Below are 23,842 nucleotides of genomic sequence, written 5' to 3' on the forward strand. Positions count from 1 at the left end.
TGTCTGCCGCTCATGGCATCTTTCCCCCATATAACGCTTCGTCTCTGGTCAGGTCACTTTATGCTGCTGCAAACACTCTGGTCAATGTGCTGCAGTTTTAATTCGCTTTACAGAGGCACTACTGTAACCGTTCATGCAGTGAAGACCATATATACTGTGCAAATTATTAATAAACTGCCTCTGCATGGATTTACAAAATGTTAAGAATTGCCCTCGTCCAACTTCCTCCAGCTGAAGAACTTAAAAAAAAGAAGCCACCCATAAGAAAATTCCAAGTAGTTAAATTTCTCTTCATATTGTAAAAACCTAAAATGTCTATATTCTGCTCTCAGACAAATTTCTGCTCTTTATTTCTCCCTGCAGCACAAGAGATGTCCCACCATGAATTAACTCAAACGTACTTAATGACCATGAATAAATTGAAATCACAGCATCTTTTCTGCCTGCTCCGTTTAATTCAAGTGGGCATGTCTCCCAGGGTGTTAAAGGTGTTCCTGTCCCGCACGGCCCAGAGGACGCCTTACATGACCAGCTGGCGCGTTGTGCGGCTGCTGGCAGTAATTCTGCTGGTGGTGCTATGGTTCCTGGTGGCCTGGACATCTGCCGTGTGCCAGAACCCTGAGCTGAGTCGGGCCCTGATCACTGCAGGCCTCACCCCAGAGGGACTACAGTTCAGCATGTGTCTCTTGGACCGATGGGACTACATGATGGCTGTCGGTAAGTGTGTGTGTGTGTGTGTGAAATTTTGGTGCCACTTACCACTTAACTGTAATGAGCTTTTGGGCTTATAACTGCAGTCTGGGCTGCTTGGGTAAGGCTTAAGATTAAATGTAGTTTGGGGACTTTACTTTTGGAAAAAGCCACGAGCAGGGAGAGGTGGAAAAATTGTTTGTCAACACTAATGGAACATTTTGGTTATAAATTCTTGAAATCAGCTCATTCATAAAAACTGTTTCATGTGGTATTCTGTGAGTGAGTTTACTTTTTAAAGAACAACTCAAAGGTACCCTCTAGAGTTTGTGACCACTGGTGGAGCTATGGAGCACTTATTTAATGTTTTTTTTTTTTTTTTTTTTTGGTGATGTGTTGTATATTCCTGCCAGTGGTTTCACATTATTCCTCACATGAATGTTAACAAATCAATAAACACAGCAATGCCAACAAGGGCAGTGGAGAAGACTGTGTGTTCTGCTGTGAAACACCGAACGTAAACATAACTTTTGTTTGTTTACCAGAAAACTGTGTTTCACCACCGTCACTGGTTTAAAGTTTGAGATTTTCAGGTGATGTTAAATTATTCTTTGAGCTCTTTCACTAAGCTTTCTTTTGAAACATACATCTTGTCGCTGGAGTTGTTTAAATGTAATTTGGACAATTTTATTAATGTAGACTACATGAAATTGTATAGAATATAAGAAAATCCTTCTGACAGATTCTCTAGTGAAAGTCTTTTTTGCCTTTTCTCTTGGGACTTGTGGCATCTCTGAAAACAAGTTTGTAAGGAAAAATGCTTTAAAGTCCAGAAGAAGGCTCCCATACCAGTGTGCTCAAAAGATAAACAGTCTACTACGGTTCAGACACTGATGAACACAGCAAGGCAAAAAGTAAGGTAAAAAGACTCTGTCCCAGCTCACAGAATTGATTTTCAATAGTGAAAGGAAGGGGGGGGTTCATCTATTGTAGGCAGTGGAGCTGATGGTACCGGCAGCAAATGATTTGCACAAAAATAGAGGGGACTGTTTAAAGTTGTTAAACTGCATCTTGAAATTTCTGGCGAGTCTTAAGCACAATGCATCTGTTGTTGTTCATGTCAGACAGAAATAAACAGGTACAGACCAGAGGAATCTTCACCGCTGTGTGTGATAAACTCCTCTGCTGGAGAGGTTGGAGATAAACAGAGCTATCTCTTTATGCAAGCCATAAAATACTGATTGTTATAAACTTGTCAAATGTATTTTTATGGTTTATTTTCACTTTAGTTTTTGGCCTTTCTTTTTAATCTTATCTATGAAGCACTTTCGGCTATACTTTTGCGTGAAAGTTGCTATACAAATAAAGTTAGTATTATTATTATTACTATTATTATTATTAATGTGCTTTTAAGGGTGTGTTTATTTAGTGTTCTAACATCACAGTAGCATTTTGAATAAAAGCCTCAGCTCTGAACTTGAGGTTTAATGGATGCAGTTGTGAATTTTGAAGAATTTAAATCGTCCTTTGTTCAACTTTCCCCACACAAACAGAGTAATGAATGGTACTACATGTTAGGGTAACAATGGAAGGCTCTAATAAACAAGATGGAGTGCCCCTCTCTTACAGTAACTAGGGCTGTCACCAGCCTGAAAGCAGAATACCTCAAGAGGGCGGAAGGTATCCTGGAATGTCTCATTTATTTACACAGCACTTTACCACAAGCATATCTCCAAGGACTTTCCAGAGGATGAGCCTATCAAGTTTTAAGTAGGTGATAATATATCACATAATAAAATAGTGTAATGTAATATGGAACATTGTTAAACATATGGAAGCTAATCTAAGCATAATAGCAGGCTATTCACCACAGTCTATAGGAGGTGAAATGAACTGCTTTACTGAAATGTTTGTGAATGTCTGTGTCTTATATTGTTGCTGCTGCAGATTTACCTTTAGTCTCCATACTCTGCTCTGCTTTGTTTCATATCCTAACCTTTTATATTATTTTCTCACTGTCCCTAAAATGACCAGAATTTATTGCACTGACCAGCTAACAAGTATGAAGAGTGACTGGATTGTTGAGGGGTTGCAGGTACTATCCTTCAAGTGCCCCTCAAGACCCAGATGGCCTTGTGTGTGTGCGTTACCGTCACTTCCTAATGACAGATTCTTGGTGCAGGAGGCAGTGATGGGCACCTCACTGAAGCCAGTCTGACAGCAGGGGAGACTAATCCTGTTTGGGAGGAGGGGACGGATGGATCCCTGAGAAATGCTTGGTTTGGTTCTGAAAACTGATAGACATGCAAACACAGGGAGGGAGAGAGAGGGAGAGAGAGAAAAGAAGAGAGGAGTCTGTGAAGTATGAAGCTTGTAGGGATGTGGGCAATGATGCAATGAGAGTTTTCCACCAGCTGAGGAGAGGGGGAACTTGAGAGGAAGAGAGCTGGTGAAGGGAGGACAGCTAAGGACACTCAGGAGACGGGACAGAAGAACAGAAACATCTTCAGACAAAGTGTGTGTATGTGTGTGAAACACAGCACTTTAAATAGAAAGAAACACGGAAAGCACAACAATCCCTCTGTGTTTCTGCATCTGTGTGTGCGTGTGTCGGTGTGCATTTGTGTGTGCATACTAGACAAGATAGGAAATGAAGGAGTCCCGCTGTTTGCTCTGACAGCCAGTGAGAACACGCCGGTATGCTGAAGAGGCAGTGAAGGACAGGAAGCACCCTGCGAAGGATTTTTAACAATGTACAAGCCACGGTGCATGTCATGTTTGCGAAAATTAATCTAATTGCTTTTCAGTGTTTTTGCTTGTTTTGCCATAATACCAACAAGGGAACACGCGTCTGTCTAAAAATGAATAAATCATCCTATTTTGTCCTGAAACGCGAGGCAAAAGAGAGCTGATGTAAAACAGTATTAATCTGAATCCACAATTAATCCGCATTAGTTGGAATTGTTATCCCTTTCCCTCTTGCTAGCAGCTCTGCATGCATCCCGATTCAGAGGCTAAGCACCATGTAATTAGTGATGATTTATAGACTAGGCCTATTCATGAATATTAAAGGTCTGTAATCACTATGAAGACTTTATGGACTCATAAGCCAACGCAGTCCTTGGCACAGTTCTTGGTGCTGTTTGGGGCCTGCAAACAAAACAACAAGCTTGTGTAGATGGTATCAGAGGAAAACCTCTGACTTTGTGAGCCTCGCTTGGAAATTTCATACACAGTAAATTATAACTAAAATGATGTTTTACTGTGTGTGCAAACATTGTTTTTTCTACTAGCAGTAAAAGAAGCATCATTGTTTTGTTCTACACCAGAGAGCAGCAAGTATAAGATGGATTAGATGGTACAAGACATAATTTTATCTCCAAAATGCAGCAATCCTAAAGGAATCCTCTTCATCATATCCAAAATAATTACTATTGATTTTTGCAACTGATGTTCTTTAAAATTTCATTACACTGACAATTTAGATGATAATGAGCTCTCTGTGCACATACACTGCTGTGTATATTTTGAAATATGTTGATAACCATGAAGTCAGCCGGCATATTGAACAGATCTTCCCTGTAAATTGCTGTGGGGCTGTTTGACCTTAGTGAGTTTAGACGACAGCAGAGGTGTGTCAACAAGGTGCAGAGGAAGCAGCTCCTTCACGTGGGGTTAACACTTCAAACACGGGGAAATTTGCTGTATTAGGAACTGCTAAGTTTGAAGTTACATGATTGCAGTCAACACTGTCAGTGCCTCGTGTCAAAGCAGGGTTAATGTGTTAATGTGAGATGCGTAACAGTGTAACAGTAGTGAAGTTAAACAGACCAGGTCTCAAAGGAATTGTTCAAGTATTTTGAGAAAAAAACATTTTAGGATTTTGTTTCTGAGAGTGAAACGAGACAATTGATTTGACTGGAAACATGAAGAAAGAGTAAAGCTCACTGTTTAACACATTGTGTCTCATTAGTGTAATCCATACACAAACAGAGAAGTAAAAATACATTTTGGTTTTAGGGGGAATTCAAAAGTCTTTTCATTATAGTCTGGTTGCTCAGTGTGGTATTGTGTCTCTAGAGACCTAAACTAAAATCTGTGTTTACTCTCTGATTAACAACCCCAACAACTTTTTAATCTGTAAGCTTTAGAGATGCTGAATTTTTTTTTTTTTTTTGGACAGAGGCAGGCTGCCTGTTTCCTCCTGCTTTAAGCTAAGCACCATGGTGTCAATCGTTTCATCTAACTCTTTGAAAGAAGGCAAATGTGCCTTTTTGCCCAAAATGTTGAACCATTACCTAAACACTTAATTACACTGTACACATAGTTACATTGTTCAGTCAAAATACAAATACTAGCTACACAGGAGGCATTTATGCTAAATAATCTTATTTTCTGAGCAGGAAATACAGACTTACTTGAAGAAAATGTAAAAAAAAAATGTAAAGACAATATCAATTTAAAATCAGGTGATGTCCTCTTAGCGCCTATGTGACCTTTTCATTGTTGTTGCTCTTTTGTTGCCCAGCGGAGTTCCTGTTCCTGCTGTGGGGCGTGTACCTCTGCTATGCTGTCCGCACCGTACCCTCGGCCTTCCATGAGCCACGTTACATGGCTGTGGCCATCTACAATGAGCTCCTCATATCGGCCATCTTCCACATCATCAGGTGAGTAAGGAAAATGGGATGGAACAGGCATGAGTGGGCACGAACAGTGAGAGGAAGCAGTGTGGTCAGAAGTGAATGGATAAGTTATGTCCTCTTGCATGCTGACTGAGAGAGAGAGAAATGAAAAGGGGAAGATACAGAGAGTGGGACATAAAAGAGGCATGACAGAGCTAAGACTGTAGAACAATGCAGTATCACACTTTGACTTGATGAACATCTCTGTGTCAGTAATGAACTGGTACGAATAAAAACGAAGGGCTTAGATGACTTTAATCCCGTCTTGCAGCACAAACAGTTGTTCAGTCCTAATCACAGGAACATTTGCCTGTTAGCATGGGCATTACGAGTGTTGAACATGTCAGATGAAAGGCAGAGAGTTCACCCGCCCTCTTCATCGGGGAAATGAGGAGTGTCAGCAGAGCGCAGGGTGCCAGTTGAAAGAAGCTGAATAAAAAATGTCTTCCCTATAGGCAGAGACACAGCATAGATCTGCTGTGCCACAGCCCAAAATAAACTCTCAGTGCCGTATAACTGTCTCTCACAGAGGTGGAAAGCAACTGCTCTAGTTGTAGCGTTGCATTCAATTAAGCAACATTTTGAGTATTTTAAAGGGGCTTTTTAATTTAGTAATTGTGATTTATTTTCTTGAAAATACCTTTTAGTAAGCATGAGACAAAATAAATCCAGAAACCTTAGACTTATAATGGCTCATTGGCATTTTTTGGCTTTTGGCCCACAGTTTTACTACTTTCACTGTGTTCACCCTGCTCACGCTGCTGTTTTCAGTGGGGGAAAAAAAGCCTGTGACAAACCTGTTGTACAATACATTCCCATCACCAAACTGCAGACAGACAAAGTTAGTGACTAGCTGGAGAACACAGCTGTGCATTTAGCAGCTAGAGCCAAACATTTCCCTCAGGAGACCAACACAGAGCTGAAAAGAAAGTGACTGTTGGACTTACATTCATCAGGTGGCCAGATACACAACTCTGAAGAAATCTGCTGGATGTGAGAATAGTCAGCAATGTGCTAGCCATCACAACAATAATTGTCTGGTTTGGATGCACTTTTGTGCATCATGAAAACAACATGTAGTGCTCAATAGTTTGTAAAGCACACCTGAAGCTGGTTTGAAGAAAGTGTGTTTTGTGTTTTCAGGCAGCTTTTCTTTCAGTTTGTGCTTCTGCTGCATGAAAATTACCTTACCTTCAATTTGATTGAAATGCATAAAACATGTTTTCAGTCATCCTACAACGCATCTTACAATAACTGTAGGGATTGTTTTGAAAAATAAAACTCTTCTTTGTTTAGCGTCAAATGGATGTGGGAGGTTTGGAGAAAAAAAAAAAAAGCATTACTGCCCTACTCGTAAATAAACGATTGAGTCATTATTTTGAACTGCAAAGTCAGATTTGACCTGGTAAATTCTGACTCACAACTATGCATTCTTGTGTGCCACTTGGGAGCTCACACTGTATCTCAAACAAGTTGTTTTTATGTGCCTTTTCACTATCTGAGTTGAAAAGGAAACGACAGTGATTAAAGAATGCAAGTAGTAACAGTCAAACCTTTACAGGACTCCTAAACCACTGAGTACTTTGTCAGTCCTATTGTAGAAGGAATAAAACTGCTCAGGTGATTTTTATAGAATGTCTGCAGGAGCCTCGGGCAAAATATTCCATTTGTCACACTTCCTCTGATAAAACTGTTCCTGATTGAATATTCTTTCATTTGGGCAGCGGTCTATTGGGCTCCGTGGGACAAAAAAAAGAAAAGATCATATCCTTTTAATCTGTTAAGAAACTGAAAAGTCCGGTGGGTACACCTTCATCACTAGTGTGAAACTGTTATAAATCAAGCTGTTCATTCTTGCTGGGGAATAAAACATTAGTGTTTTTTTTTTTTGTGAGCTGACAAAGTCAGTCTGCTGCTGCGGTCCAGAGATAAGGCTGGACTTGTGCGAGATGCGATGTTTGTGTGGTGGGGTAGGGATGATGAGAACACACACACTGTTTTTGGGTGTCTGATATGAATTATGAATGTGAATGTGATGTGAGTAAAGGGCCAAGGACCTCTGAGCCACCTTGGTGGAGCTCTGATAAATGATAGGATACAGCTCACACTATCTTAGGTCTTACTCTGAACACACACTGAAGTTTTCAGTGCTGGCACAGAAAACTCTTTTCACACACTTTGCACAAAACAGCTTGATACCTCCTAAATAATTGCATTGATTTATCTATCATAATGTCTGATTTTGATTGGCTGTGCCAAAATGTAGCTACTTCTTAGAACCCATTTAGGTTTTTGTGTACTTCTCACATTCTCCAGCATTAATTGGAGCGATTACTTGTTCTGGTGCCCGTGAACACAATACCAGTCATGATTTAAAACAGCTACAGTAATAGTAATGACAAAGTGAAGTGTTTGAAAGAAACCACAGGCTACCAAAATTGCCTCTGTGAGCTTTGACACAGATTCTGCTCGTCTGAATTGAGGCAGTGGTGACAGAAATGGGACGCAATTCCTTTGTATGAAATTATTTGACTTGTTGTTTTGCTGATGGTGACAGCTGCGGTAGTAGCAGTAGCAGGAGTAAAATCAATTTTGAAGTCAGTAGGAAGGGCAGGCAGACAAGGGCAGCAAGGATTTACAAAATCACATCAGTCTACATTCTACATAAAGTCTGCATGTGGGTGTAGGGAGTTGTCTGTGATGCACTTTGACGAGAGGTAATATCAGGTCTAGTTTTATGAGGTTGCTATGTCCACATCACAATTTAAGTGTCTAGGTAGCAGTCCACATTCATGCATGCGAAGGGCAGACATTAGACATCCAAGGCCTGAAATTTTTAGTCCTGGTCACTGGAGATGTTAGAATAAGAAGAGCAATATCAGAAATCTCTCATTTTTCCAGTTTTTATTGAAATCTCAACAATTCAAGTCCAGTGAATAGTCTTAAATGGTATAAAGGTAGGCAGTAAACTGCCTGAGGTTAAAAGTAAAGTTTGGGTCACTTTCAACATTTTAGTTTTGTGTTTTTACATGCCTAACATTTGCTAATTAGCAATAAACACAGAAAAACAACTTGTGTTGAACAATATTAGTGGCTAGCGTGGCTAAACACATGTGTCTTGTATTGTCAGTTGTTTATTTTGGTAGCTATCTGAGGCTCTACAGTATAAAGCATTCAAAATGTACCTTGCCTCAGCATAAAACAAGCAGCACTATCCTCAAAACCAAGTTTAGATGAGCACATTTTTCATAACCTCTACAAATCGCCTCTCAGAAGGAGGGAACTGGTTCCAATAAATTGCTACTTTAATAATTTCCACACAGTTTTGCTTTTATGCCTCTGTTTACAGGTAGTTTGTTTATTTTTTTAAGTGGAGATTGCCTTGGGGGTTATGGTACATTTCAGTCTGTGTGTGTATGTGTGGCTGAGCATATTTCACAGACAGAGACAGAGACCCGCAGAGTCTCTGTGTGTTCAAGTCTCTCATCTGTTCTCATCTGCCCTGTTGATGTTTTCCTGCAGGTTCTCCCTGGTGCCGGGACTACACCCTGACTGGATGCTCATGTTGTTCTTTGCTCACACTCATCTGACTGTGACTGTGACTCTGGGTCTGCTGCTTGTTCCAAAGGTAGCACTTTGTACCTGGAACTCATGAACAATGTCTGATATCACTTTACTGGATTATTTAGAGGACAAATAACAGAAGCAAATTCTATCACTCTACCACCAAACTCCATGTTAAAAATTGAGGTACATGAACTCAGGTTGGATGGATTTTTATCTGTGTCTAAATGTGAGCAAGTGTGCATGGGTTGGAAATCACACAAGGGAGGGTGTTTTAGAGAGGGCAAATGAGTAAAACTGAAAGAGAGAGGTTATTATTTTTTATTCTATGGGTTATAGCAAAAATGTTAATATATTCATTGGGCCCAAAATTAGCTTACTCAAATTAAATTATTCTTTGTGTGACGATGAAACTATGATTTGTGTACCAGCAAAAAGTTGTTTTCTGTGCTCATAATGTGTTACTGTTTGCTCGTAAGTTAGGTGCAAATATAATTCCAGAGTTCAGATATCTACAATACCTGATTATAAAACTAATCTATAGAAGAGAGCAGCTTACATTGAAACTGCTGCATGGATGAGATCAAAACAAAAATCATACTTTCCTTCATTAATCATCTTAACTTCATTTGATATTAGCGATCTGGAACACACACAGACATACACAGCCACATTTGCTACCATTACCTTAAACTCATTCAAACTGCGTTAGTGGTTATTTTAATTTGGCTAAGCACTCCCGCGGGTGTCTTCATGTGCAATCTCTCAAGTCTGATGGAAAACATTTAATTCTCCTGCTGTGTGAGAAATGCAATACGCCATCAGTGCTCTCCGTTCTTTCATTCTTTCTTAATTAGGCACCTCACAAGTGCAAGTCAGTTGAGTACACTGGGATAATTAAGCATAATGGGAGGATGCAAATCTCACTGAGCGTCTGTTCCTGATCCTGAGCTAAATATTTGGTCTCTCTTTGTTCCTATATTTATTATTCTAGCAATATTAAAAAAAAATGGAATGGCTATGGAAAGCAAGTCCAAATCTTAGTTCTCAATTTATTGTGTTATTGTAAAAATGTAACCTAATCCCACCTTTTGTTTCTGTACATGGACATCCAAGTCAGTTTACCATAGTTGGCTGGAAAGTATCTTTCACATTACATAAAATCTATGTCAGTAAATATTTTGCTGCAGGAAAAAGCTGTTCACCTCAATCAGAATCAGAATCAGATTTATTGGCCAAGTTTGTACATACAAACAAGGAATTTGACTCCGGTTTTTCTTCCTCTCCTGCGGTACAACAACAAAGACAACAACAACAACAACACACAACCGACAGAACACTAATGGTGCAATGGGACAGTCTGAATGTGGGTAGTGCAATTTGTTCCAGAAAAGATAACTATATAACTATTTACATATATATATATTTACATATATATAAATATATATTCAAGCCCACCTTAAATGACTTCTTTAGTCAGCATATTCATTCTGTGATCATTCTGTCCAATAAATCTCATCAGAGGCATCCTATAAGCCAGAGATCATATTTCTTGAGAAACTACATTTCAAGTTTTGTATCTTTTTCTCAGTCTTCCTGCAGGGTCAGAGATGCCATTCTTTAACCTTACTCTCCATCTGTCTTAGTTTCTGTCCAAAGGGACCCAGGCCAGAGATGATATTGCCACAGAGGCTTACGAGGAGGAGCTGGACATGGGAAGATCTGGCTCTTATCTCAACAACAGCATCACCTCAGCCTGGAGCGAGCACAGCCTGGACCCTGAGGATATCCGGGTGAAGTAGCATTCAGAATCATGATGAGATATTAAGTCTGGTTCAGTCCAAACAATTTTTTCTTTATTCCTGCTATTCCCTGATATTTGTCCAAAGACAAATTTTTAGTCTTCTTCCTTCTTCAGGATGAGTTGAAAAAGCTGTATGCCCAACTGGAAGTCTACAAGTGTAAGAAGATGCTTGCCAATAACCCTCATCTCCAAAAGAAGCGCAACTCCAAGAAAGGCTTGGGCCGCTCCCTGATGAAACGAATAACAGAGATCCCAGAGACGATGCACATACACCGCCAGTGTAGTCGTGAGGACGGCAGCGAACACGGCAGCAACCGCAGCACCTTGAAGAGAAACCCATTTGAACCTAGTCATCACGGTACATCACCTGGTTCCACCTGTTTAATTCAGGGGGGTGATAACACAACCATAGAAAATATTTTTGTAAAATAAATGCTCCATTTAAAAATATTAAGGAAAAAGAAGTCTTGGTGGTCCTGGTCTGGTGGTGTTGGAAGAAAATTCAGGGGATCACTCAAGGGGAACATCAATATCTGTGCAAAACTGAATAGAAATCTGTCCAATAGTTGTTGAGATATTTCCATCTGGACAAACACAGTTTACTGACCAACAGACTGACACTGGCGTTCACTGCTAACATGGCTAAACCTAAACAGATTAGTAAACTATACATGTATGTTTTAAAATGAGTAAATCTACCCCACTTCATACTTCATAGTCTGTTGATTATTCTTCCCTCAGGCAAACCTCGGGATGACTCCCTGAAGAACAAAGTCATCGGCCTGAAGAAGTCACTCAGCTATGACCACGTTTGTGACCAGGAAGAGGAAACTGGAAGCCAAACTGGCTCGACTGGAGGAGACACAATGACTCCCGTTGGAGGCAGCGGAGATGGATCACTTCTGGGTTCCCTCATCGGCCGGAGACATGCCAAGAAGCAGCTAGAACCAGCTGCAACCCCACCAAGGCTGGAACCAGCTGAGTCCACCGAGTCTGTTCCACTGTTCTGGAAATCAGCCAGCGCTCACAACTTAACCCATGAGAAGAAACCAGTTCACCTGCGGACCTCTATCATGCAGAAGTCTCTGAGTGTGATCGCCAGTGCCAAGGAGAAGATGCCAGGAATTACCAACAAGACGCAAAGCGTGGAGGACGCCAGTAAGAAGGGTCTGAAGGGACAGGAAGGGAGGATGCTGTCTGAGGTGGATGAGACACCTGAGCACTATCCAAAAATGATCATCAGCCAGTCAGTGGAGTACTCCAAGACACCAATGAAGATGGGCATCATGAAACAACAGGTGATTTTTACATATTTACCTTCCAAGTGCAAGTTGATTGATGCATTACTATATTTTTTAGCACTAGTGCCAAAATGTTTAATAGATTATTCAATTAGTCCATCGACAAAAAGTTTTCTCAACAGAAAGTCATCTATTGCCATTGTAGTGTTTCTGGTTGTGGCCCCATCCTCAGCATAAGAGCCCCTCTGAGAGGAAAACTGGTGTGGTGGCTGATAGCACATGCAACAACTGGAAGGACTACAATGGCAAAATACCTAAAACCATCCTTGAACAGAGACAGGGGTTATGTTTACCCCTCATATACTGAATGACCACCTGATACCACATGACCATGAAAGATCAAGATAAAATTATTAAGTGGACCATTACATTTTGTAGAGTAAACAACTAATCAAAAATGATTTCATAATGAAGATAATTGTTAGCTGTGCCATATTTAGCTCTCATTTGATTAATATATGCAATGATTCATTTAATCAATAGTTTTTTTTCTTTTTTTATGACGACAGGCTGTGTCCGCTGAGGACTGTGTAATATGGTCACAAGTGCCAGAATAAGTGAGTTATTGAACCATGAGTTGAGATTGTTTTGCAAACAGTTTTCTTACTGCTTGATTGTAACAGGTGAGTGGTAGCCAGCCGTCCATTTGCTCTGAGATTGGGAAGAACCTTTATGACGTGTCCGAGGTTTGCCCCTGGGAACTGGAAGAACCTCAGACGCCCTCTGAAGCAAAAACCCAGAAACATGTTTCCATCGCTCCTGGAGAAACCACCAGCGGCCGGAGAGGCAGCAGCAGCTCTGGAATCACCAAAGGCAGCCGGTCCCAGCAGAGGCAGAAAACAGGACAGTCCCCTTCCAACAGGCGCCGCTCCAAAGATAAAGGAGAAAGAGAGGAAGTCAGGGAAACTCGGAAATCTCGGCCACCCAGGTCACCTCTGCCTCTCAAGCCGGATGTGTGCCCTTGGGAATTTGATGAGCAACCCATGCTGGGAGGAGATTCAGATTCCATCTCCCCAGACAGGATCAGGCGTAAAAAAAGCGTCACACCCACTGATGGGAAACCCAAAGGGCTCCACTCAGATCACTCCAAGTCCACAGGGAGCCTTTTACAGCCTCCATCACTGATGGTAGAGATCTGCCCATGGGACTACACCAGCCCACCTTCACCGAAACAGGAGAAGACCTGCAACAGCCCCACCACACACAAGAAGAAACGGAAAGGCTCCTGCTCATCCAACCACAAAGCAGAGAAAGAGAAAGGGAGGGAGAAAAGCAGAGAAAGGCGGAGCTCCTCCAGCAAGCCGCCATCAGAGAGGAGACGAGTTAGCCAGTCTTCGGAGTGCAGCGGGCTGGTTTCTGAGCGGCGGAGGAGCTCCACCAGAGACCCAGAGGTGATGGAGAACAGGAGGGCGGAGGTTTTCTCCCAGGAGATCGAGCCCTCACACACCAGCTTTGCTCAGAAAACTAAACCCTCACCAGAGCGGAAGAGAGAGAGTAGTAGCTACAAACCTGCAGTCATCAGTGGGGCAAAAATGGCTGATGTCTGCCCCTGGGACTTTGAGGGGCAAGACTCTGGTGAGAGGGCATGATGACTGCTGCAGTGATTGTAATTTTTTTTGTACTCACAGACTGACAGCACAGAGGACAAAGGAAAGAAAATGAAAGATCCCACATTGCATTTGATTTGAAAGTTTTTCTCTGAGTCACCTTAGTGTAAAAGATTTTGCAAGGACAAGAATATTTATCCTTCAATGCATCGATTCAATCCAAACATAAACATTTGCTAAATAGCAAACTTCTTCTTGTTACATTGCAGTGAATGCAACCTTGAAGTCACTTTAAAGGAATATTTTCATCTGCACTTTTGCTTGCCCATTTGTCAGTTACAACATTTGTATGTTTTATTGCACATGATCATCAAGGTGATTTGTAAATGAATCATATTTACCAGCAGATCAGACAATCATTTGTCCACAAAGACAGTAAATGCTTCACCTCATGAGTGAATAGTGGCGTATGTTTCCCCGGTTACGCTGACGATATTCTCCGATAGGCAGTAAGCCAGAGGAGGCTTAATGTATTGGGTGCTGATGACAAAAACCAACAGAGGGGAAAAAGACCTAAGGAAAAATAGCATGTTAGCTTAGAGAAGCAGGACCAAAGCCCCAGACACAGCTGTGATGCCTTACCTTTAGGCCAAATCCATAATTCATGGCACGAAGATGATCTGTTTGATTAGAGAAATGTGGATTTGCAGTACAGCTAAATGAAGAAGTTCTCCATATACAGTCTGTATTTTTCTAAAAAAAAAAAAAAAGGAAAAAAAAAAAAAAAAAAGCCATCGCATGTGGCAAACTACTGTGTCAAGCATCCAATAACTTAATGTTTATTGGTTAACTTGTACTCAAATATGACAGTGGAACTTTTGATGTTGTTGCCTATGGTTGTATTTGTCTCCTTATGTATCACATGATGCTTCTGAAATGATGTGCGTCGATCAAACACATATTTCAAATGGCTTGCGGTTACAGATGAGCAGTATTTAAATTCCCATGAGGCTCTCCCTTCTGTTTACATTTATTTGGTGTTTTATTTCTGCCCTGGACGTCCCATCTTTAAAAGAAAAAAAAAAAGGGGGGGGGGGGGGGGGGGGGGGCAGGGGGCAAACCAAAAAATTAAAAGAAAAGAAATCCACCCTTGCATCACACCATGCAGTATCTACACACATAGAAAATGTGAAGTCTTTCAAGGACCAAAACCAGGCCTGACTGGGGTGGATGATGTGAATAATGCATTTTTTTTCTTTCACTTAAGTTGCCCGTTTTACATCTGCTTGAATGCACCTTCCTCCAAATCTTTGCACATTGCTAAAACCATGACTATGCATGAGCAAAGTTTTTTTTTTTTTTTTGTCACTTTCTCGCAGACAGAAAATGAGTAATTTGCCATTTCAACATCACATCCAACAACAACAACAAGAGTCAGCCTTTCTGTCCTGTGATCAGCCACCCACCACTGACACCTAATGCAGTCCCACAGTCAGTTCAGCTTCATTATGGTCGTGTATGCATGACAGTGAAAATACATGGGACCATGATACTGTAAAATTCACCAGAAGGCTTTAAAAAAAAAAAAAGTCATTGCATATACTAGGAAATACGTAAAGAGGACTTAGGAGCACAAGGGATGTTTCAAAAATAGATGTCAGTTGTTGTCATGTTTTTATCAAGCGTTTCAGGAAAGAACTTCCTGTGTAGGATTAAGATATGTTTTGCTTATTCCCCTCAGGCATTCAGGAGCAGCATCTATAATGTGAAATGCTTGATAAATAAACATGACCCACCAATTTAACTTGCACAAGCTTTTTTTTTCTGTTAGATGGTTTCAAGGGTGTTAGGAATGGAAGGTTGCAACTTGCCCACTAAATGTACTTTATGCTTGTTATAGTGTATAGTGTTGCTCCAAACTGTTGTAGCATCCACATGGGAGTATTTATATTGTACATTCATATTGTGTTGCATGTACATACAGTAAATACCCTGTTCTCAACTCTGAATTAAATATTTCTATAAAACCACACCATCATTGATTTGGCTCTCAGTTTGCTTCAGGGCTGTAATGTTTCATATATGTTGATCACTTGTTGTGCTTTGCACAGCTCCTCTTTAGCACACCACCAGTTACTCTACAAAAATTTTAATAAATAAAAAGCATTCACCATGAGTGGGTAAAATGGCTGAAGATCAATTTTTAGTACAAAACAAGTTCTGTATTCTCACAACCTCAAAACACCTGAGTGTTTACAACACTGCAAATCCTTTTGCAGCAGATACCTAATGTTCAAGCAGTCTGTACAACACTGCCACCATGTGGATGAAGAGAGTCACAATTGTCAAACTGCCTTAATATTGGCCTTCAAGTTTCTCACTACACAGCTGGACAAATATACTTCAATAAAACATTTGAGTACCTCCTCTACCAATGAAATCAGAAACATAGTAATGATCTGAGAACAGTTAAGTGATCCAGTACCTAAGACTGGGAGGGAACTGTGATGTGTATTAGGTACAGAGTTTAGTCTAAACAACGGTTATACAGTATTTCAGTGATACACAAAAGCAGTTGTATTCAAGCTCACACAATCTCTGCCATGGACGCACAAGCAGTGGTGGAAGAATACTTACGTAAAAGTATCACCACATTTTAAAAATACTCCTCTACAAGTGTTCCTTTCATGATTTTAGTAGTAGAAGGACGACATATTTTATTTTTAAGCTGCTTATTCTGTATGTAAAAATTTTCAGAGTAACTGAGGAGAGTAAATGGAAGAACCCAGGTAAAGTACAAATAATTACAATTTTAATTAAGTACAATGCTTATATAAATGTTCTTAGTTACATTCCATTATAGCAATAATAATCCATAATCCCGTTATTAAAACTAGTCTAACATCCAGGTGCTGATCACCTGGCTGACTGTTTGTTACAGCCACCTCCTCCGGCAGCACCGGCTCCATCCTGCTGAGTTACCGGGCGGCAGTGACGTCATCCCTGCAGCACCGGACAGGGGCTGAGTCCCTGCAGGAAGGACCGATCCGGCTTGACACGCATCCACCAAAGACCAGCACAGCACAGCACAGCACAGCACAGCACAACAACATCACAACACACAGCTTCCATTTTTCACCTCCTCACCGGAAAGAAAGAGCGGTCTGGAATATCATGGGCAACGTCCAGGTAAAGAAACTTTGTTATTATTGTTGTTGTTTTCTTTATTTTACAACTTCTGAAGCTAAAATGAGACTTGTTCTGTAAATTAGTACAATGTAACTGTAATTTACTCATCCGATACTTTTACAGTGCTGTCTTTGAAAAGGTTTGAATATGCAGTGATGCAACATCAGAAATGTCAGGAGTCATAATCAACAGGGACTGAATCAGTAAAAGTCAGCACTGAGTGTCACACACACACACACACACACACACACTAAAATAACAGGTTTTTAAATCAAGACTTTTTTGTTCAAACTGCCTGTAAACAGTCAATGGCGGAGAGCAGAACTTGCGCAGTTAACTTGAGCAGAGGGAGTGGACCCTGCGGGGCCGAGGCAGCAGCGGAACCAGCAGCGAAGAGGAATTTCTGAGAAACGCAGATCAATAACGCCGCATTGTATGAACCGAGAGGTGGGCGAGGAGAGGAGGCTGCACACTGCTGCTGCTGCTGCTGCTGCTGCCGCCCCATGACTCAGCAGACACACAGGCTGCGCCCTTTTCCTGCGGGAGATCATGGCCTGGATGTATCATCACATAATGAATCCTTTCCAGAGCCTCACCCTTTCATCTGTTTCAGTTTTAAAATCATAGCTTTACTATAGTATTTTTTTTTTTTTAAATATGTGTATATATAATCCTAAATATTACATGAGTTTTATTCTGCATGACTGAATAAGATTTTTCTGGTTGCTTTGAATGTGCAGTATATCACTCATGTCATACTGCACCTCCTCAAACTGTGTTTAGGACCTAATTTTATAGTTTTTAAATCTTTGGTTACATTTTTATGAATGAGCCATAAATTGTCAATGATCCTGCCTCTTTTTATTCTCTAGCCCACCATAGTCCCATATGAGGACTTTGACGTCACAGCTGATATCAAGGCCCTCAGGAAGGCATGTAAAGGTTTAGGTAGGTGAACGTGATGTTTTACTCATTCCTCTTATAAATTCTGTCTCTTGTTATAAAGACATCTATTTGTCGCCTGATTACAATGAATATAAATGAATATTAAAGCTGCAGTTCTTTGTTCCTAAATATAGAGGCAACAAATGTATTTATCTTAATGTTTAAGTTAGTCATCATCAGAATTGAACATGGTTTGATAAGAGAGTGAAAATCTGCAGATTTACTCCACATTACATGCAGATTATGTTTAAAAGGCAATCTGTCAGTGGCATTTGACCACTGGGAGGTGCTACGGTATATGTCACCACTGTAACGTCATGAATATAAAGTATTAGCAAGACTATTATGTTCTGTGAAGTTGAGTAATTGTAAAAATAACATTGAAAATTTTTCATGGCATAAAAAGCTATTTTACCCCATATCAGACTGAAATGTGTTCACCTGGCAGCCATTTTGATATAAAGCTTGTCCAGGTTGAGTCACAGGATTCCTAGACTGCCTCCAGTCTTTAAAATGCCTTCTAGGTGTTTAGTAATTAATATTGCTACAATGTTAAGGCATTTTTACTGTATTTGATGGACTCTGAAGTCAACCCTTTATGTGTGTACTGCTGTGTCCTCTCCAGGCACAGATGAAGAGGCCATTATCCAAATCCTGGCCAATCGTTCTGCAGCTCAGCGGGTGGAGATCAAACAGGCCTACTTTGAGAAGTACGATGATGTAAGTACCCTCCTTCCTACCTACCTCTCTCTCTTATAAGCACATGACAACCATGCACCATGTTGCCTCTGTGTTACCTGTGTGTTTGTTCAGGAGTTAGAGGAAGTTCTGAAGAAGGAGCTGACAGGTAGTTTTGAGAAAGCCACCATTGCCATGTTGGACCCTCCTCATATTTACTTCGCTAAGGAGCTGAGGAGGGCCATGAAGGGGGCGGGCACTGATGAAGCCGTGCTGGTAGAGATCCTGTGCACAGCCACCAATGAGGTTTGTCAATATGTGGGACTGTTGCTGTGCAGTGTGTTTCTATTTTCACTCTTTCTTCAACTTCAGTACAACTTCAGTAAACTCATCCAAGCCCCCTACAGACCCGTAGTCCTCCCACACAGGTGGTTTCACTTCTGTTGCCTGATTAGTGTTCCTTCCTGGGTGTGCAGGGCTTTTAAAATATCAGATACATGCCGCATTTATTGTAGCGTGTGTTTTCAGGATGTGCAGAAGAGGCAGAATCAGCATCTTTACAGTTTGTGTGATGTCTCTGTTTCCCTTTACCTAATTCTTTATAGAACCTTTGTTCATTTCCCTGGACTAATCCCGATGTTTAACAGATGTTAAACCTGCATTACCTGTTTTTTTATTTGGTTTAATAAGCCACTTAGGGGTAGCAGAAACAGGCAATAAACACAACAATGACATACTGTTGCCTAATAAATATGATATTGCCAAAGTGCTGGCAAACAGGCTCTGATCTACACCTTCAGCACACATGGCACAACATGAGCGTTGTGCCACTCATTCATTTAGAGTCATGTTTCTTGCCACCTGGCAAATATAAGATATATAAATATTTGCTCCAACTCCTGAGGGGAAGCAGCATTTAGCACTTCAGCTGCTCCAGTATTTTCATCAGCCAGTCACTGACTCTGTCTGTCTACAGTCTGGTGCTGGGCAGGTAACATACTGTGGCTTATCAGAGCTTTTCCTCCTGAAAACAGTAACAGAAGTTCAGTGAGACTGAACCAAAACAGCAGATTTCAGGGGCGTGAAAACCAAAACAATGAGCTAAAAGGCACTAAATTCATTTGATCTGTTTCTAATGTAAAAATATTGATTGTAGCTGACTGAGTCTCATCATCCTTTTCCCTACAGGACATTTTGAAGTACAAGGAGGCATATGGCCAGGGTGAGTTTTCCTCCATGCTGAGTCATACATCAACATGTTCCTCTCATACTGGAAACTGTGGTCATTTAAGTGGCCCATGGAACAGTCAAGTATTTATACATTTGTCTTAATGTCTTGGGTGTATCACTTTTGGGAATGACTCACAGTGAAGTGAAGTGAGCCATGCTTTCCTCATTTTCTGGCCACAAAGTTCATCCATCTCAGGGTCAAATTTCACTCCTTACAAAACATTAAAAATGACTTTGACAGTGGTTTCCATTTTGGACTCCACCCTACAGTGCATGAGCGTGACCTGGAGGCAGACATTGAGGATGACACCAGTGGAGATGTGAGAAACCTGCTGACCTCACTGCTGCAGGTAAACACAGACACTTTTAGGTTTATTTAAACAAGAAACACACTTTCAGTTGTAGCTATAAATCCATGGACATGGAGCAGCCTCCCAAAGTTACCACAATTTTCAACCACACTTAGATAAGTGGAAGTCTTGGATGTGTAAAGAAGCCATTCTAAGAAGCAGAATGGTACTTTTCATCATTTGATAATGGTTCTCAGAATTGTTCTCCATGCCAGGATTCGCCCACTGGGGCATTCGACACACATCACATCATTGTTTTGCATGCTTCGACCCCTTTGCCATCCACTGTTCCCACCCTTTGCTGCTTCCCCTCTCTGTTCCTTCCTGCAGAAAGAAAAGACAAACACGCTGTGACTCATGTTGTACAGCGACGTCTATCCAAAGAGTTGCCGCTTCAATGGCCTTCAAATGTTTCCCATTAATGTGGAGCAGATGATTGTTATCCATTAAACGCCTGAGATTATTTTCGTAATCAGTCTCTTTGACCTTTCCTTCACCCACTAAATCTTTTCCCTCACACTCTGCATGCATCACCTCATATCGTGCATATCCATCCTCTTAAACCTCTTTCCCCCATCTCTCTCCTGTATCCCTCTCTTCTCCTATATCCCTCTTTTTTTCCTACAGGCGGGCAGGGATGAAGGCTATGAGGTGGATGAGGATTTGGCCGAACAGGATGCCACGTCTTTGTTTGAGGTACGCTCTCAAACAGATGAAGTTCCTTCAAATTAGAGCCTTTTTTCATAGTTTTCTCTTTAAATCACACTGATGTTTGCCAGGGTAATGTGATCCAAGATTTAGATGTTAGTACATGTGAACCAAAGACGACCTGTAAATCTCACAAGTGCAGATTTTATTAAACCAAAGCTTGGTCTTGTGATAATGTGGCAGGGCTGTGGAATGTGCGAAAAGTGGAATTCACAGGTGTGAAGTATTAAAGCTTCTCTGCAAGTGAATTCTCTCATTTATATACTGTTAAACAGACAAATATTTTTAGCCTTGCTTGCAGTAGTTCAGGGGATAGGAATGTAGGTCTGTTTGTAGGTCAGCCTACCACTTTGCTCCACACCAAAGAAGCTTAACAACTGTTGGATGGAAATTTAGTGAAATTTAGTTCAGACGTTTATGTTTCTCAGAATGAGTCCCAGTCATTTTGGGGATCCACAGACTTTTCCTCTGGTGAAGTGGATGGATTTCCATGAAACTTTATGCAGACAATCATGTTCCCGACTGGATAAATTTCAATAACTTTGATGGTTCTTTAACTTTTCATCTACTGCCGTCATCAAAGCACAAATTTAAATTTGTTCAGTACCTTGGTTTATGACCTATTTACAAGGTAATAATGTTTCCATTTCAGTCTCAGTCGTACTTTGTATCTAGTGCTAATTAGTATGTTAGCGGGTGAACATGGTAAATACCTGTTAAACATTAAGACAACTATTTCCAGGTGCTGGCACATTATTTCTTCTTTGTGTACCTGTCAGGCAGGAGAAGGAAGGTTTGGCACAGACGAGACGACCTTTACCTTCATCCTGACACACAGGAACTACATGCAGCTTCAGGCCACCTTTAAGGTCTATGAGTCTGTAAGTACTGAACTCAGTCCTGCCAGAAAAGGCTTAATTTTAATACATATATATAGATTTTATATAGTTTTAATGTAACATGTTTTTTGTTGTTTCAGCTTTCAGGGACAGACATTCTGGACACCATTGACTCTGAGGCAACAGGAACCCTCAAGGACTGCTACATTACTCTGGGTGAGTTTGAACAGAATCATTTACAAGCCAATGAACTATCAGATCAGTTCCTTAAATAACACATTCTGCCTCGTGTGTGATTTATAGTAAGGTGTGCTAAGAACCCACAGCTGTATTTTGCCCGACGCCTTAATGCTGCCATGAAGGGACTGGGCACTGACGAGGACACACTCATTCGCATCATCGTAGGCCGTTCTGAGGCAAGTGTGTGTGTAGTTGCAAAGCCAAATGTCTAATCGTACTGAGTAACCGCTTGGTAGTCTTGATGTTTAATGAATTTATTTCCAGATAGAATCCAGATTACCAAAACCAAGTTTAGATCTTGGTAAAGATTGGCCGAATGTTCTCTGAAAGTAATTTTGGATCCACGTAAACATTCAGTCCAAAGATGAAAATAGACAAAGAAAAGGTTTTTTGTGGTGACAGCAGTGTTATATTGTTAACTTATAGATTGACTTGGAGACAGTTAAGGACATGTACCTGGAGAAGTACGATGTAACCCTGAAAGAGGCCCTGGATTCAGAGTGTGGTGGAGATTTCAAACGCCTCCTGATTGAGATCCTGCACTGAACACTTTCCACTCCTCCTCCTACAGGCCTTATTTAACCTCTGTTCCTACTCTGTCTTTCTCCTCACTCCTCTTCCTTTTACTACTTTTAACAGTTCCACTCATCCTTTCCGTGGACTTCTTTCTATCTATCATCTTACTTACATCCTTTCTTACCTGTCTCTCCCTCTCTCTCTTCACTCTTAGAGAAAGTCAGTTCTCTTTGCAGCATGGACCAAAAACCAACTCATTACTATATTATACAACGTTTGACACAGTTTTGCCAAGAACATTTCACTCAGTGGAAATTTCCTGACAGTTATATTCCAGTATACAACACAGGTGCATTGAATATTTGTGATCTGTTTTACAATATAATGGCAGCGTTGTGGAACTTACATGGAACTTGTGCAGCTGAGCATCACACTGATGTATTAATCCAAACAGAAGTCCTTTATTCACAGTCAACAGCTTTACAGTCTTTGTATTTCAGCTATCAGGTCACCATTGCAAGCTTGTCCCAAAGCTGTAAACATTAGGAGGCTGCTGCTGCTGCTCTACATAAAATATGTAGTCTCCTTATTTGTTTTTTTTGTCACTTTTTGCCATCTCTGTCATTCATCATTATCATCAACTGCACGACACTGTTTGCCTCAAAGATGCCTTTCATAACTTTATAGCAATGCAGTTTCCTTTTTGCTGCAACACTCAACACTTAAGTGCCGAATTATCACATTTGATCGCTAATATCTGAATACACCAGAGGATTAATTATACATGACGATATTATTACCCTTAAAATCAAAGGCCTAAATGCTTGTTGTATACAGTTTTTTGTAGTCACGTCCCTCGATGCTGTGTGGGATTTTAACCGTTCTTTTTTTTAATCACAACTCACAGGCTGCCTTGTTCTCACATTTGTACACTTTAGAAGATGTTAGTAGCCAATCTGTCATTAAATTTAGTTCCAGTCATATGCCAGTGTAAAACTCTTATCAGGCCATCATACATTTAAGATCTTTAGATGATGATATTAACAACATTGAACAAGACATTAATTATGATCTGTAACCCCTGAATTACAATCACTCATAATGGCCACATGTCTGTGTTCATGTTTGGAACTGTATCTGAGCTAATTTTATTATTTCAGTGACATAAATAAGTATGATATACTGGTGTGTTGTCAAATAGCAAATTAATACATTAACTTTCATGAAAGAAGTAATTGTTAATCTGTTTTAATGGCGTATAAATATGTATGTAAGTAGTGATAATAAATTTTAACTCCACCCAAAGTTCATGTTTTATTCTCTTCATTTCATGTAGGGGGCAGTGTTGCACCACTAGGAAAACAGTGTATGCTGCTTTGATGAAATCAAAGTGCAATCAATGTTGTAATATACAGTATAATTAATTTCATTTTATGTAACATTTAATTTATACTATGCTTTAATTTTTCTGTATAATGAACCTTATTTTATTCATCCTTAACTTTTTGCTCAGATATTAAATATGAAGGTTTACTGGGTTGGTTACCATTTAATGATGT

General features: G+C 40.5%; 2 protein-coding genes across 2 annotated transcripts in view; both read left to right on the forward strand.

The window, feature by feature from the left end:
• The window catches only part of LOC121193623 (probable G-protein coupled receptor 158), a 50,783-nt gene extending 36,504 nt beyond the window's left edge, over positions 1 to 14,279 (forward strand). The window contains exons 7-13 of the mRNA XM_041056020.1: positions 479 to 717; positions 5,219 to 5,357; positions 8,895 to 9,000; positions 10,583 to 10,729; positions 10,855 to 11,098; positions 11,482 to 12,038; positions 12,665 to 14,279. Coding sequence (XP_040911954.1) covers positions 479 to 717; positions 5,219 to 5,357; positions 8,895 to 9,000; positions 10,583 to 10,729; positions 10,855 to 11,098; positions 11,482 to 12,038; positions 12,665 to 13,630 — 2,398 coding nt within the window. The 3' untranslated portion in view covers positions 13,631 to 14,279. The remainder of the gene's footprint in view (positions 1 to 478; positions 718 to 5,218; positions 5,358 to 8,894; positions 9,001 to 10,582; positions 10,730 to 10,854; positions 11,099 to 11,481; positions 12,039 to 12,664) is intronic.
• A 2,341-nt stretch (positions 14,280 to 16,620) lies between these two features.
• On the forward strand, positions 16,621 to 23,581 carry anxa13l (annexin A13, like). The gene is made up of 11 exons (XM_041056021.1): positions 16,621 to 16,777; positions 17,650 to 17,725; positions 18,348 to 18,442; positions 18,536 to 18,706; positions 19,589 to 19,622; positions 19,901 to 19,980; positions 20,608 to 20,676; positions 21,468 to 21,569; positions 21,668 to 21,743; positions 21,831 to 21,943; positions 22,194 to 23,581. The coding sequence occupies exons 1-11, from the start codon at positions 16,763 to 16,765 to the stop codon at positions 22,311 to 22,313; spliced, it is 951 nt and encodes a 316-aa protein (XP_040911955.1). The 5' UTR covers positions 16,621 to 16,762; the 3' UTR covers positions 22,314 to 23,581.
• The last annotated feature ends 261 nt before the right edge of the window (positions 23,582 to 23,842 follow it).

The sequence above is a fragment of the Toxotes jaculatrix genome, chromosome 14, assembly GCF_017976425.1.
Source record: "Toxotes jaculatrix isolate fToxJac2 chromosome 14, fToxJac2.pri, whole genome shotgun sequence".
NCBI lineage: Eukaryota > Metazoa > Chordata > Actinopteri > Toxotidae > Toxotes > Toxotes jaculatrix.

Coding starts and splice junctions, on each gene's coding strand:
- anxa13l (XM_041056021.1), top strand. Junction 19,623..19,900: donor CAAGGAGGCATATGGCCAGG/GTGAGTTTTCCT, acceptor TCCACCCTACAG/TGCATGAGCGTGACCTGGAG. Junction 20,677..21,467: donor ATGCCACGTCTTTGTTTGAG/GTACGCTCTCAA, acceptor TGTACCTGTCAG/GCAGGAGAAGGAAGGTTTGG.